Source organism: Squalius cephalus, assembly GCF_949319135.1.
Source record: "Squalius cephalus genome assembly, chromosome: 4".
NCBI lineage: Eukaryota > Metazoa > Chordata > Actinopteri > Cypriniformes > Leuciscidae > Squalius > Squalius cephalus.
This window is the reverse complement of record NC_137125.1, coordinates 26615535-26629213: the sequence shown is the minus strand read 5'-3', so window position 1 is coordinate 26629213 and position 13679 is coordinate 26615535. Positions and strand designations below refer to the sequence as shown.

The 13679-nt window shown below is 41.2% G+C and overlaps 1 protein-coding gene across 2 annotated transcripts in view; it reads right to left on the bottom strand.

Annotated features, from left to right (window-relative positions):
• Positions 1-2233: 2233 nt before the first annotated feature.
• Positions 2234-13679, bottom strand: part of LOC307157466 (uncharacterized protein) — a 47172-nt gene continuing 35726 nt past the window's right edge. The window contains exon 3 of one of the 2 annotated variants that reach the window (XM_079869379.1): positions 2234-3598. In XM_079869379.1, coding sequence (XP_079725505.1) covers positions 2589-3598 — 1010 coding nt within the window. In that variant the 3' untranslated portion in view covers positions 2234-2588. The remainder of the gene's footprint in view (positions 3599-13679) is intronic. The other variant, XM_079869378.1, reaches the window with a different exon arrangement.

The window sequence follows — 13679 nt, the reverse complement described above, 5'->3', positions numbered from 1 at the left end:
AGAGGTTTTGTTCATCTCTCATGGGACCAAGATGGGGTCTGTTAGTCGCAGGGGTCAGCAGTACCATCTCTGAACCGATCCGTCTTGCAAAACTATCAAACGTTGACCAGTTCTTCCTTCAGTTAACCAATAAAAGTCTTTGGTTAGAGACTCTCTGGAGCCTGGGTGATTTATGGCTCTGGTTTGTGATTTGAGTCTGGGATGTGAAGACTCTTTGTGGGATTATGTATGAACAAAATCACCTAAAAGCTTCAATTGTGTTTGGTTCATTCTCGTAGTTGTTACAATATGTTCATATTTTCTGGTTCTGCTCAGAATCCTGGCGGCAGCGTTCTGTATGAGCTGCAACTGTCTTATGGTCTTTTTGGGAAGGCCAGTGAGGAGTCCATTACAATAATCCACCCTGCTGGTGATGAAAGCATGCACAAGTTTCTCTAAGTCTTGTCTGGAAACAAAGCATCTAATTCTTGCAATATTTTTCAGATGAAAGTATGCTGATTTAGTAATTGCTTTGAAATGACTACTGAAACTAAGGTCTGACTCTAGTGTCACACCAAGATTCCTGACTTGATGTTTAGTTGTTTGACCCCTAGAGTGAAGGTATGCGTTCACCTTGAGAACTTCATCTTTGTTTCCAAATGCAATGACTTCAGTTTTGTCTTTGTTTAACTGAAGAAAGTTTTGGCACATCCAACTGTTGATTTTATCAATGCATTTGCACAGGGAGTCAATGGGGCTGTAATCGTTAGGCGATATAGGGCTAAGTAGATCTGTGTGTCGTCTGCATAGCTGTGGTAAGCAATTTGGTTCTTTCTCATTATTTGGCTCATTGGGAGCATATACAGGTTGAACAGGAGTGGTGCAAGAATTGAGCCTTGAGGGACTCCGCATGTCATGGATGTCCACTCAGACTTGTGGTCTCCTATACTCACATAATAACCTCTCCCATCTAAGTATGACCTGAACCATTTTAGGACTATCCCAGAAAGCCCCATCCAGTTTTCCAGCCTGTCAAGAAGTATGTTGTGATCGACAGTGTCAAATGCAGCACCGAGGTCGAGTAGTACTGATAATTTGCCTGAATCAGTATTTCAGTATGTATGTGTGTATGCCATGATGTCTTCACAAGCGGCAACCTGGTGTAAAGCATCACCTCAGATTTCCATGAACAAGCCTCATGAGGGACGAGTCATCGTAGCGACTTTACGTGGGAAATGGACTCTACAGGAAACAGAGTTCACAGCTATTCAGGCGCCATGGATTTTCAAGACTTCCACTCTTACGCTACATGGTTTTGTGTGTAATCATGTAGTTTATACAACATTTTACCACCCTGCGTCGTATGTCAACAGTTATGGTTTTGAGAAGAACTATGACACGACACAGAATAAGTTATATGTGCCTGTAACTTTCAAGTTACATGACTGGAAGATGGGCTTATGCTAACAAACAAAAGCTACAAAATGGACTTATGAAGGTTTAAATTAGTATATTATGTGAGAGTTATTAGAACTCTCAAAGAAGGGACTTGAGTCTTCGACTAACAGTTTAGGAGTTATGAGCAATTTAGTACTTTTGATCACTATAGTGTCACCGCTGTGGCACTGTGCGTTTGAACCCCTTATTACTTCTTAATGGAACGTTGACTTTTTGTAAAAAATGGTGAGACAAAGGATATTGCATCCGCCAAGTTCCCAAAAAAGTTTTTCTGCACTGCAAATGTGTATTTTGGGATACTCAAGGTTGAGGGCATAGATCAATCAATCAACATTATACATGCAGTAGTTCTGTTTCCACACCCGTTCAGCACTTTGTTACCCCCTCTATAACTACACATCTGCAGGGTTCTCCTCAGCTATGGGATTGTGCACCTTTATTACTTGGGTTGTTTTTGAATCTGCTCAAGGAAAATTACTGATCAAGTACCCTGTGTTTTGGATAATTTGATTCAGTAAGTAATGGCTCTTCATTTCCAGTTCTGAAGGGCCAGTGTCCTGCAGACTTTAGTTCCAACCCTAATAAAACACAAAAAACTAAACTAAACTAAACAAAGTTTTTGGAGATGGTGGCCCTTTTTTAAGCTGCAATCTGCATTGTGTAAAAAACAGGGATGAGCAACTTTGGCCTTGAAACCAGCTTCCAGATTTTAGAAGATGAGCCCCAACAGTAGTCATGATCAAGTTCATATTGACAACATATGCTTACCTGTGCAATCACTCACTAAATGAAATAAACATTGCCATGTATTATTTAATTTCATCTTTAGTTTATGTCCTTTTATGTGCAATCTTTCATTCATATTTTGGCATTTCATAGTAAAACTAATATTTTGATTTTGAGGTGTCAATATTAAGAATGGAGTGACTTCGCCATACAATTGAAATTGTTCAATATTTGAATATTGAAAAGATAAAGAATATAAAAAGCCTATAGTCAAAGTATAAAGAATATAAGAATGCAAATAAAATAAGCATTCAGTAAGGTGGACGATCAGATTTGGCCAACATTCAGCTGCAGTGTGAACATAGATATACAGATTTAACAGATACATATTTCTTTTTTTGAAACTCATTACACACTAATGACATTTAAACAGTTTCTCTCGAGTGAATCCTCATGTGGATATTAAGGTTTACTTTAATGCAGAAACTTTTCCCACATTGACCACATACGAATGGCTTCTCTCCTGTGTGACTTCTCATGTGGGACCTTAGGTTTCCTTGTTGTGAGAAGCTCTTCCCACACAGTTTGCAAGTGTAAGGCTTCTCTCCAGTGTGACTTCTTATGTGGGAATTAAGTGTTTCTTTACGATTGAAACTCTTTCCACACTGAGCACATACAAACGGCTTTTCTCCAGTGTGAATTTTCATGTGAGTCTTAAGACTATCTTTTCGTGAGAAGTTCTTCTCACACAGTTTGCAGGCGTAGGGCTTTTCTCCAGTGTGAATTTTCATGTGGAAATCAAGGGATTGTTTATGTGTAAAACACTTTTCACACAGCTTGCAGGTGTAGGGCTTTTCTCCAGTGTGAATTTTCATGTGGTTTTTAAGGCTTTCTTTTCGTAGGAATTTTTTTCCACACTGTTGACATGTGTAAGACTTCTCTCCAGTGTGAATTTTCATGTGGATTTTAAGACTGTATTTTTCAGTGAAACTTTTTCCACACTGTTTGCACTTGTAAGGCTTCTCTCCAGTGTGAATTCTCATGTGGACTTTAAGGCCTCGTTTTTCAGCGAAACTTTTTCCACATTGTTGGCAGGAGAAAGGCTTCTCGCCAGTGTGAATTCTCATGTGGACTTTAAGGTGTCCTCTTTGAGTGAAACTTTTTCCACATTGTTGGCAAGAGTAAGGCTTCTCTCCAGAGTGAATTCTCATGTGGACTTTAATGTAGTCATATTTACCAAAACTCTTTCCACACTGTTGGCAGTTGACATTACTTCTAGCTCCTGTCTTTTGAACTCTTTTTCGTGAGGAAGCTTTTTCGATCCCTGAGCAACTAAAATAATTTTCTCCATTTATGAAATCACAATGTCTCTCATACTGATCTTTTTCTTCCATTTCATTTAGTTCTTCACTCTCTTCTTTCAGCTGCATCAGGTCTAAGGCAAAAAATAAATAAAGAGAAATACAAGTTAACCTGAGTTTAATACAGGGGTTCCCAACCACGTTCCTATTAGAAAAATGGTGTGCTCTCAACTGTCTCAAGAATTTCTGAATTACCCCCCTTTTGGCATTTGGGGGTTTATCTCACCTTAATTTTTGCTGATGGATATTTCTGAAGAACATTAGGAAGAGTTTAACTGCTTAACAGTTTCACAAACAAGAGACTCAAGAACAACATCACAAAACAGACAAAAAAAGTTGTGGACACAATATTAAGAATCAAGGATATGACAACTTTTGAATGGGGTTAATTTTATAACCTCAGCAATTTTTTTGTCTTGTGGACTATGCAAACATTTAATATAAAATGTCTTATTTAGGACAGTACTAAATTGAAAATAACATGCATTTTGTATGATCCCTCTTATTTAGATTCTGCAAGGTGTATGTAAACCACCTGTGGCTGTGATCTACAAATGCATGATACTATTGAAGACCAATGGTTAATTATTTACATATTTAATTAACATACATATAACATGAAGAATATTATGCTGCTTCATGGAGTTCAGGAGAAAAAAAAACACTCATCCTTGAATAACTTATGATGGTAAATTTACAACGGAGGGTGATTGTTAGGATTCAGATTGTTTTGTTTCTCTTTTCAGGTTTGATTGGTGATTGGGGCGTGGTCTGAGAACACCTGAATCCTGTCTTGGCTCCTATTTAAGCAACGCAGTGTGGCTAGTAGGGACGCTACTAAGTTGTTGCTTGAATGTTACTTTTACACAACCATGCACATTTCATACTGACTGATATTACTGATGACTAACGGTTTTATGTTATTTTGTTAATTTATATGTAATAAATTATTTCTTTTGAGCTTATTTTTCTGTGTCGTCTTCCCTTAATGTCACATCGTTGAGCCAGCTGTGACATATGGGGGCTTGTCCAATTTTTTGTTGTTTGATTTGATTCGTTCATAAATTTTGTAGGTTTAATTAGTTATGTGGGGTAGACCATTTGACGGAAGTTGTGACTGATGCGTCAATTTTGTTGTCAGCTTTGAAAAGGTAAGTTCTTGAGGTTTAAAATTGTGTTTAAACTCCCCAGCTAGGTTATAGCAACGCTTTGCGTAGATTTTTGTTTTAGTTTATTCTTTTTGTGCGGCTCCTTGGCTGAGTGCACTGCTGTGGTGGTGGCTCCGAACTGTTTGTTCTATTCCACGCCATCGGTATTTGGGTGCTTCAAAGGGCTCGATTGTTGGAAGTGCACGGAAGACTATGAGTTAGTTAGAGGGTGTTTTTAGGATTAGATGGGGAGATGAGAATGTGCACAGTTTTGACCATTAGAATTACCTAGGCTGAATTGTATTTTTGGGGTAGGTTAAATTCGTTATTTGAATAATTTCGTATGTAGATTTGACTGGATATATCTGATGCATTATAATGTTAGGTTAAATTCATTATTTGAATAATTTCGTATGTAGATTTGACTGGATATATCTGATGCATTATAATGTTGATTGAGGAATTTCGTAACGCTCCTTTTGAGGAATTATTGAATCATTGTTCTGAAAAACAGTTGTGGAAAATTGCAGAATTACATGATTTGAATAGAATAGATAAGCGATTGAGGAAGGATGAGCTTAGAAAGACCATAAAACAAGAATTGAGTGATTTGCAGATTTTGCCGAATACATCAAAACGAGTAATAGCTGCTGCGGTTCAAAGTCCTTCTGTCATTTGTGGGTTTGACATTTGAACAGCAAAAATAGCTTATTGAATTACAACAGTCACATGAGAAAGAGATGCGAAAGCATGAAATAGACATGGAAAGGCTTTTGAGTTAGTTCCAGAAGCCTATCACCAGTGTTTTCGTACTTGGAGGAAGAGTGAAAGACAAACACACATTGAGGTTATGAGAGAGTTAACTAATCATTTTGATCATTGGTGTGCAACGTTCTAACGTACAGTCCTTTAGCGAGTTGCGCAAGATGATGATTATTGAACAGTTAAAAAAACATTTTTTATTGATCACATTGCAATGTACATTAATGAAAATAAACCTCACACTGCTGCTGAAGCTGCATCCGTGGCAGACGATTTCGTTTTAACACATAAGAACCAATTTATTCCTGGGAATCAGGGAAACGAAAATCATAGCCTTAACCCTTTCACGCATAGTGGTCACTACAGTGGACAGCTATTAAAAATGCATTTTCTTGAATTTGCACGGGTTTTTATGGCAAAGTTGCACATCAATCTCTTCATTGGACCCTTGTGCATCATCCTATAAATTGCAATCAAGTGGCAAGCCTTTGTGTTTCGATTTTTCCCCCCTCCAAACTAAGATGGCCAAGGGTCAGTCAGACATGCCAAGTTGCTCCAGAATATCCACCCATTCCTTCGAATCTAGGAGACTCTTGGAGGTAAAAAAAATATTGCAGCTCTGATTAATCACATGTCCACTGTAGTGGACGTCATGCATCAACTGCTATATTTCAGCTACAATTCATAATTATAATGTGAATATTGTTTTTGAAATTTAAAACTTAAAAACTTAATCTGCAGTGACTTTTTTACTGTAAATAAATGTACTTGTATTATTAGAAAGTAATTTTCATTGACATTGAAAAAAGTCATGTGATTACATAATGTATGACACTTGTAATGCATTACTTTATTTGTTAGATCAAAAAGTAATCTGATTTCATAATGCACGTTATTGTAATGTGTTTTTTTACTCATAACATCAAAAAGTAATCTGATTACGTAATGCATGTTACTTGTAATGTGTTTCTTTACTCATAACATCAAAAAGTAATCTGATTACATAATGCATGTTACTTGTAATGCGTTTCCTTACTCATAACATCAAAAAGTAATCTGATTATGTAATATGCATTATTTTAATGCATTTCTTTACTCATAACATCACAAAGTAATCTGATTATGTAATGCATGTTACTTGTAATGCGTTTCTTTACTTGTTACATCAAAAAGTAATCTGATTAGGTAATGCACATTACTTGTAGTTAATTACCTGTTAGATCAAAAAGTAATCTGATTAGGTAATGCATGTTACTTGTAACACATTACTTTACTTGTAACATCAAAAAAGTAATCTGAATGGGTCATGCATGTTAGTTGTAGTGCGTTACCCCCAACACTGATCATTTCAGATGAGATTGAAAAAACGTATCGCTAGGTTTTCTCAGAGGAGGGCTATGATAGAAATGTGCATGTCCATCTTGAACATAATCAGAATTATCAGCTAATAAGGGTAAATCTCCATACTCTGGTGCACTGGAGGGAGCATCTGAGTGGTTTCCACAGTTGTACCTTGACAGACTGTAGAAAAATCTGATGGAATCATGTCCTCATGTTCTGATATCAAAGATACGCCAAGTGCAACTTGTATGAAGTTGTATGAAGCCTTTGCAATATTTTGCATTTAGATTTTTTGTATATATTTTATAGTTTTCACATGATTTGATATAATTGTATTGATTAGTTCGTTAAATTCACATACTTTATGTGTTTGATTATTGTCTTATATTAAATCTAGTATATCTTAAGTTTAAACCAAATGCATGCTGTCCACTCAAGTGGACATCTGAAGATCTCTTTGAAAAATTTGTAAAAAAATAAAATAAAAATCAATTCTTGTTTTTCATGCCCTAAGAGCAATAAAAACACATAGGAAAAAAATCCTGACTGAGGATATCATAATTCATGCATGAAAGGGTTAAATATTTGCAAAGAAACGGCCGAGGACCACCTTCTCAAAAGGTGATAACTAACTCTGTGTCGATATTGTTTTGAAGTCAGGCACTGGAAAAATGAATGTCCTGTTCCAAAAGGCAAACAGGGACGCAGTAAGAGAAATTCTGCGCCTGTACTACTGACTAGTTGCACGCAATCTATACTACATTCAGAAAATATGTATGTCAATGGTAAAGAGAAATTGCTCCAACATTGAACAAAGTACAGGTTATGCACCATTTATTTCTGAAGTTTTTGTCTCTCAGTCAAAAGTAGATGAGGATGTCCCCGTGAGAATTCTACGAGATACTGAATCAACGGAGTCATTTATTTTGGAATCTGTACTTTCATTTTCATCAAGTTCATGATGTTTTAATTCAGGGAATTGCACTTCAAACATTATCTGTCCCTCTGCACAAGTTTATCTTGGAATCTCAGTTAGTGAATGGGTTAGAGTTTTAGAGATGCTGTACTTCAATTGGCTCACGGCGAGATAGCGGGCCATTTAGGGCTAAAGAACACATGTGACAGAGTTTTGCAGTATTTTTATTGGCTGCTATTGAAAAGATAATTTTTTTATTTTTGCAGTTAATTAAAACTTGTCATACGTGCCAAATGACTGGGAAACCTAACTACACCTTAAAACGAGCTCCACTGTGCCAAATACCTCCAGTGGAACAACCGTTTGAGCATCTGTTAATAGATTGTGTCGGTCCGTTACCTCCTTCAAAGTCTGGAAATAAATATTTTTTGGCCGTGATGTGTCAGAGTACTCGCTATCCAGCAACTTATGTGATGCATAAAATCACTACTCGATCTGTAGTTAAGGCCCTGTCGCAATTCATTTAAATTGTTTATATCCCTAAGGTCATTCAGAGTGACCAGGGAACAAATTTTATATCTAATATGTTTGCGGAGATATTAAAACAGTTGGGAATTCAACATCACCAGTCCAGCGCGTACCATCCACTGAGTCAGGGCACGCTGGAGCGTTTTCATCCTAGTCTCTTTTACGTGCATATTAAAATGAGACTGGGAGAAAGGGGTTCTGTGGCTTCCGTTAGCTGCTAGGGAGGTCACTCAGTCTAGTTTGGGTTTCAGTCCAAACTAATTAGTTTTTGGACACAAGGTGTGCAGTCCGCTTGCTGTTGTGTGTAATCAGTTAAAGGGTAAACAGCCACCAAACAGTCTGCTGGAATATGTGGATGGTTTTGGCATTGTTGCCATTGCCAGGTTCTCTGTTCTGCACTAGGTTTTTGGGGCCATATACTGTTGTGCGTGCACTGTCCGACAATAATTATGAAATTTCCACTCCAGACAGGAGGAAAGAGACTTGTAAATTTATTGAAACCATGTTTGTCCCACAATTATGATCCAAACAAGGTTAAATCAGCCGTAGTGGTTGGTTCAATGTCGGATTATTTTCCAATTCCATTGGTAAAAGCATTAGTGAGAGTGCAGAAACTGCTTTGCAATGATAAGATCTTTATTCACACGATCAACAGGCTGTCATCTGCTCAATGCTCATCACTGCACCCTTTTATGTGATGGGAATAGATCTAAATACTTTAAAAACTTATCACGATTCGTTACTCTCGATAGCTGTGATAGTAAAAACAGATAATAGCTGTAATAGTAAAAGTTCCCTTTCAAGGCGGTCACTTCGACATTACGCCGTGTGACGTATATGGGAACTCCTCCCCTCCTCCACTTCTGCTGAAATCTTATGGCTAATGCCAGCTGAAACAGCTGGCCAATTGACGCAAATATGCAAATACTGACAAGCCCGCTGGCAGTATAAATTGCGTGAGCGCGACAATTGCGTCAGACTCTCTTTCTTCACGCTCAAATCGAAGTGTGCTACTTATCATATTAACTACTTCGCCATCGTTGAAGGTGCAACCAGAAGATACTTACCTGTCTTCAGCATCCAATGGCGTCCTCTTGCAACCTGTGTTCGGGCCCTATTGGGCCGCCCGACACCCATCTGTTCTGCGTCACCTAACGGATGAACTCTTGTGCGCCCACTGTGCGGAGATGCCAATGCGCACCCTCAAAGCAAGAAGGGAAGTGGCTCGAGCATCCGCGGGGATTGGGCCCACTGCTGCCAGCGAGCCGCTGGTGGGCCCTTCCACCCCCAGGGATAGGGAGCTTGACGCTGTCAGCTTCCCGGACGCGAGCTTCCGCCCCCCTCGCGACGTCGCGGACTTTGTCTCCTTCGGCGCTGGTGGGGAGGATGACTCCATGTCTCTTTCGGCGTCGGAGAAGGACTGGGTGTCCGAGCCGGCCCCTCCTGAGCAAGAGAGCCCCGCAGACCTCCAGGAGGAGCTCTTCAGGGTCCTTAGCAAAGCCATCGCCGAGCTGGACCTCTCGTGGAACGCTCCGGACGAGCCAGCGAGGAGCAAGCTGGACACGTGGTTCCTCCAATCGAGCCGCCGTCAGGCCACGTCGAAGAGGGGGACCCTGTTTTTCCTGGACGTCCACGAACACGTGGTGAGATCGTGGGCTGCTCCCCAGTTGGCGCGCACCTACTCTGCCATTCAAGCCATGTTTGCACACGTCGCCGAGGCGGAAGCCCACAGTTACGTGCACATGCCCCCCGTCGAGGAGACCGTCGCCACCCACCTGTGCCCGTCGACTTCTGCATTGGGTTCGGACCGCAGCTTGCCGTCCAAGCCATGTAGATTCACGGCCCACCAGGCTGATAAAGCCTACGGAGCAGCGGGAGAGGCAGTCTCAGCTCTCCATGCCATGGCTATCTTGCAGGTGTTCCAGGCCAAGCTGCTTAAGCCCCTGGATGGCGTCGCCTCTGTAGACGCTGACGTCATCCGGGATCTTCGCTCGGCAACGGACCTCGCACTAGCGGCCACCAAACGCTCCGCACAGGCTGTTGGCCGCTCCATGGGATTCCTGGTGGTCCTTCACAGGCACCTGTGGCTGACACTTTCAGATGTTAAGGACGCGGACCGGAAAACGCTGCTCAACGTGCCGATCACTCCAGCCGGCCTCTTCGGTGACGCCGTGGAGACAGTCACGGAGCGCTATTCTGAGACTCAGAAACGCGCCAAAGCAATTAGCCATGTCATTCCGCGCCGGGCACCACCTGCTCAACCTCATTCCCGCTCTTCATCGACCTCTTGCCAACCTCAGGGCCCGGCTAGACAGCCAGCGGCGCCCCGCACCGAACCGGATGCTCGCGCCGGCCAGAGCAGACAGTGGTCGGGACCTAGGAAGAAGGGACAGGCTCAGAGAAGGAGCCCGCGCCGAGGGAAGGTCAACGCATCCCCCTCTACATCCAAGCCGTCTTCCTGATGGAGCGGGCAAGAGGGAGAAAGAGCGCGAGGGATGACCCTCCCCCAAGCGCCGTGTTCTCATGAAGTCCCTCATGTTCCGTCGAGTGACGAATGCATGTCAGTTGTGAATGTTGTTTATTCTGTTCAAATAAAAACAAAATGTATCCCTTCTCAAAGAGAGCTTTTTCATGTGCTTTAGTGGATGTAACAAGGGACGTGGGGTCTCAAAGCAGAGGCTTGCTCACTGGATTGTGGACGTTATTGCTCTGGCTTATGATTGTCAGGGGGAAGAATGTCTCCTTAGCATCAGGGCTCATTCGACGAGGGCGGTCGCCTCTTCGTGGGCCTGGGCTAGAGGTATGTCTATACAGGACTTATGTTTTGCTGCTGGCTGGTCTTCTCAGAATACGTTCGCCAGGTTTTATAAGTTGGATGTACCCTCTGTGGCGTCGCAAGTGCTTTCAGTGAGTTCAGGTTTTTCCCATGTGTAGCCCAGTAGTTACCGTTGCTAACTCTGTGCTTGGTTCACGGGTTGTCTCTATTGGAGAATGTGTTGTGCTTATGCAACTGTCACCGCTATGCTGTTGACACTGTATTAAACCCTTTCTATTGCGTTGTGTCTGCCCTGAGCGATTCAGTGCAGCCTTCCTCTATTTCGTTTGCTTGGGATATGCAAATTTGACAGGGTTTTAAAAAGCACACCATTGGCCCGCTTCAGCCTATCAGATGCTTTTATTCCTAGCAGCATGGCTATTGGCTGTGGGTTCTGTCAGTCTCGAGTAGGGTGGCTTCACTGCTCCCACGGCGGGATTTTATACAGTTCCCATATACGTCACACGACATAATGTCGAAGTGACCGCCTAGAAAGGGAACGTCTCCGGTTACTTTCAAACCTCGGTTCCCTGAATGGCAGGGAACGAGACATTACGTCGACCGCCGTGCTCGGTTGTTCAGATTCTAGCGTTCAGTCATGATTCTAACGCAATTGTCGCGCACATGCAATTTATACTGCCAGCGGGCTTGTCAGTATTTGCATATTTGCGTCAATTGGCCAGCTGTTTCAGCTGGCGTTAGCCATAAGATTTCAGCAGAAGTGGAGGAGGGGAGGAGTTCCCATATACGTCAAACTGCCTTTCAGGGAACCGAGGTTACGAAAGTAACCGGAGACGTTTTCGATAGAGTTCCACTTGTAATAATTTGCTATTTCATATGCAAGCATGTCAGCCAATCACAGCAGTGAGCGTTTACACTGAAGTCTCACAGCAGACACGCCCCTTCAAACAGAGCCTTCAAATCAGAGGCTAAAATCAGGCTAGGAAAAATGCCTTTATTTCAAAAATTATAATTTTTGATCTAAAAAACATACTAACATTATAAGGGCACCCCAGGAGACATAGTATAGCATAGTATAGCGTAGCAGTGCAGAGCAAGTGATATTTTTATAATCCGGTGAAATCATAGTTTTGCCTAATAAAAAACTATGCAAAACCATAGACCTTTATCTACAAATAAAGTATAATAATGGGAACATTGATCTGGGAAAGAGTGTCATCGTGTTACTGTCGTAACCGAACGCGACGCGCTGTATGAATGCTGAATGGAGAATGACTTAGGAGAGTTGAGTTTCCATTAACTTTAACTTAAATATTAATTATTACCCCACATTATGCTATCGAATGACTTTAGAAGTCTTGGAATATAGTGCACAAAAACTTTATGGTGATTTACAATGTTTTTTATGCCTTTAATGAGGCTTAACAAGTATGCACAATATCGGACCTCACTGAGAAGCTGCAGCCGTGGCGGGATGATTTTTGGTGTGGCGAACCACCACAGCAGAATGAATGTAGCGGAAACACTGGGGTTGATAACGTATTCGCTGATACCTTGTCACGTGCTCCTGTGACGGAGTAAGGAGATGGTGCTTTGGTCTCTATATGATGTGGCGGACTAGGAAAGAGTGTGCCTACCTATATTAAGATTCATTATTAGTATTATTATTATGGGTTGATTGTGTGTGTTTTTAAAGGAGGGGGGGGGGTGTTAAGATGCAGATTGTTTTGTGTGGGTTTGGTTGTTTTGTTTCTCTTTACAGGTTTGATTGGTGATTGGGGCGTGGTCTGAGAACACCTGAATCCTGTCTTGGGTCCTATTTAAAGGGGACATATCATGCTAAATCCACTTTTTTACCCCTTAAATGCATTTTGTTGTATATTTGGAGTGTTTAGAAGTACAGAAAAGTTGAAATTAGTCTCTTCAGGCGCTTCGTTGATATCTTTATATTCTGTTTTGGTCATATTTTGCAACCTGTTCCGATTTTTCTATTCTCTATAACGTTTTTTGAACAATTACGTCACAGTATTTGCAGCGGAACTGCCAAATAAGGACATCGACTCCCGGCCCAACACTTCGAGCAATCCTCCATCTTTATTTCTCGCTGTGATTTTGTAGTCTAAGCTCAAGGATGCAGAAGTTACGAGAGGGTAAGTCAAAATGTTCGGTTGTTGGATGTAGTAACCCACACGCTTCATTACACCGTCTCCCAGCATCAGAACCTCTTGGAAGTGCCTGGTTGAGTTTTATTTTTAACGGAAATGTACCCATAAAGTCATTTTTGTGTGCGCGAACGCAAAGCACTTCAAGGATAATTAATGTTACTTAAGCAACAACAGGGTTTATCTAGCGGCACAGAAACTTTTGGACATCCAAGATTTGTGTCAACACAGAAAACATTTCATCATTGGATAGTTTTTTCGTTTTATTAAAGTGTTGTTTTATGTCAGCTTAATGCCCAGAACGCTTTTCAGAATTGATAAGGCAACTTATTTAGCACAATTCACACGGTAATTCAGGAAAAAAATATCTCTGAATGCTCCACATGAAAGTTTGGTCTTCCGACCTTTTACCACCGTGTCGATTTATTTTGATTAATATGTGCGAGGGAGAGAGAGCAAGACAGCGCCTCTTGTTTACACTTTCGCCTGGCTCCGAAGAGAGAGAGAGAGAGCGCGTGCGCG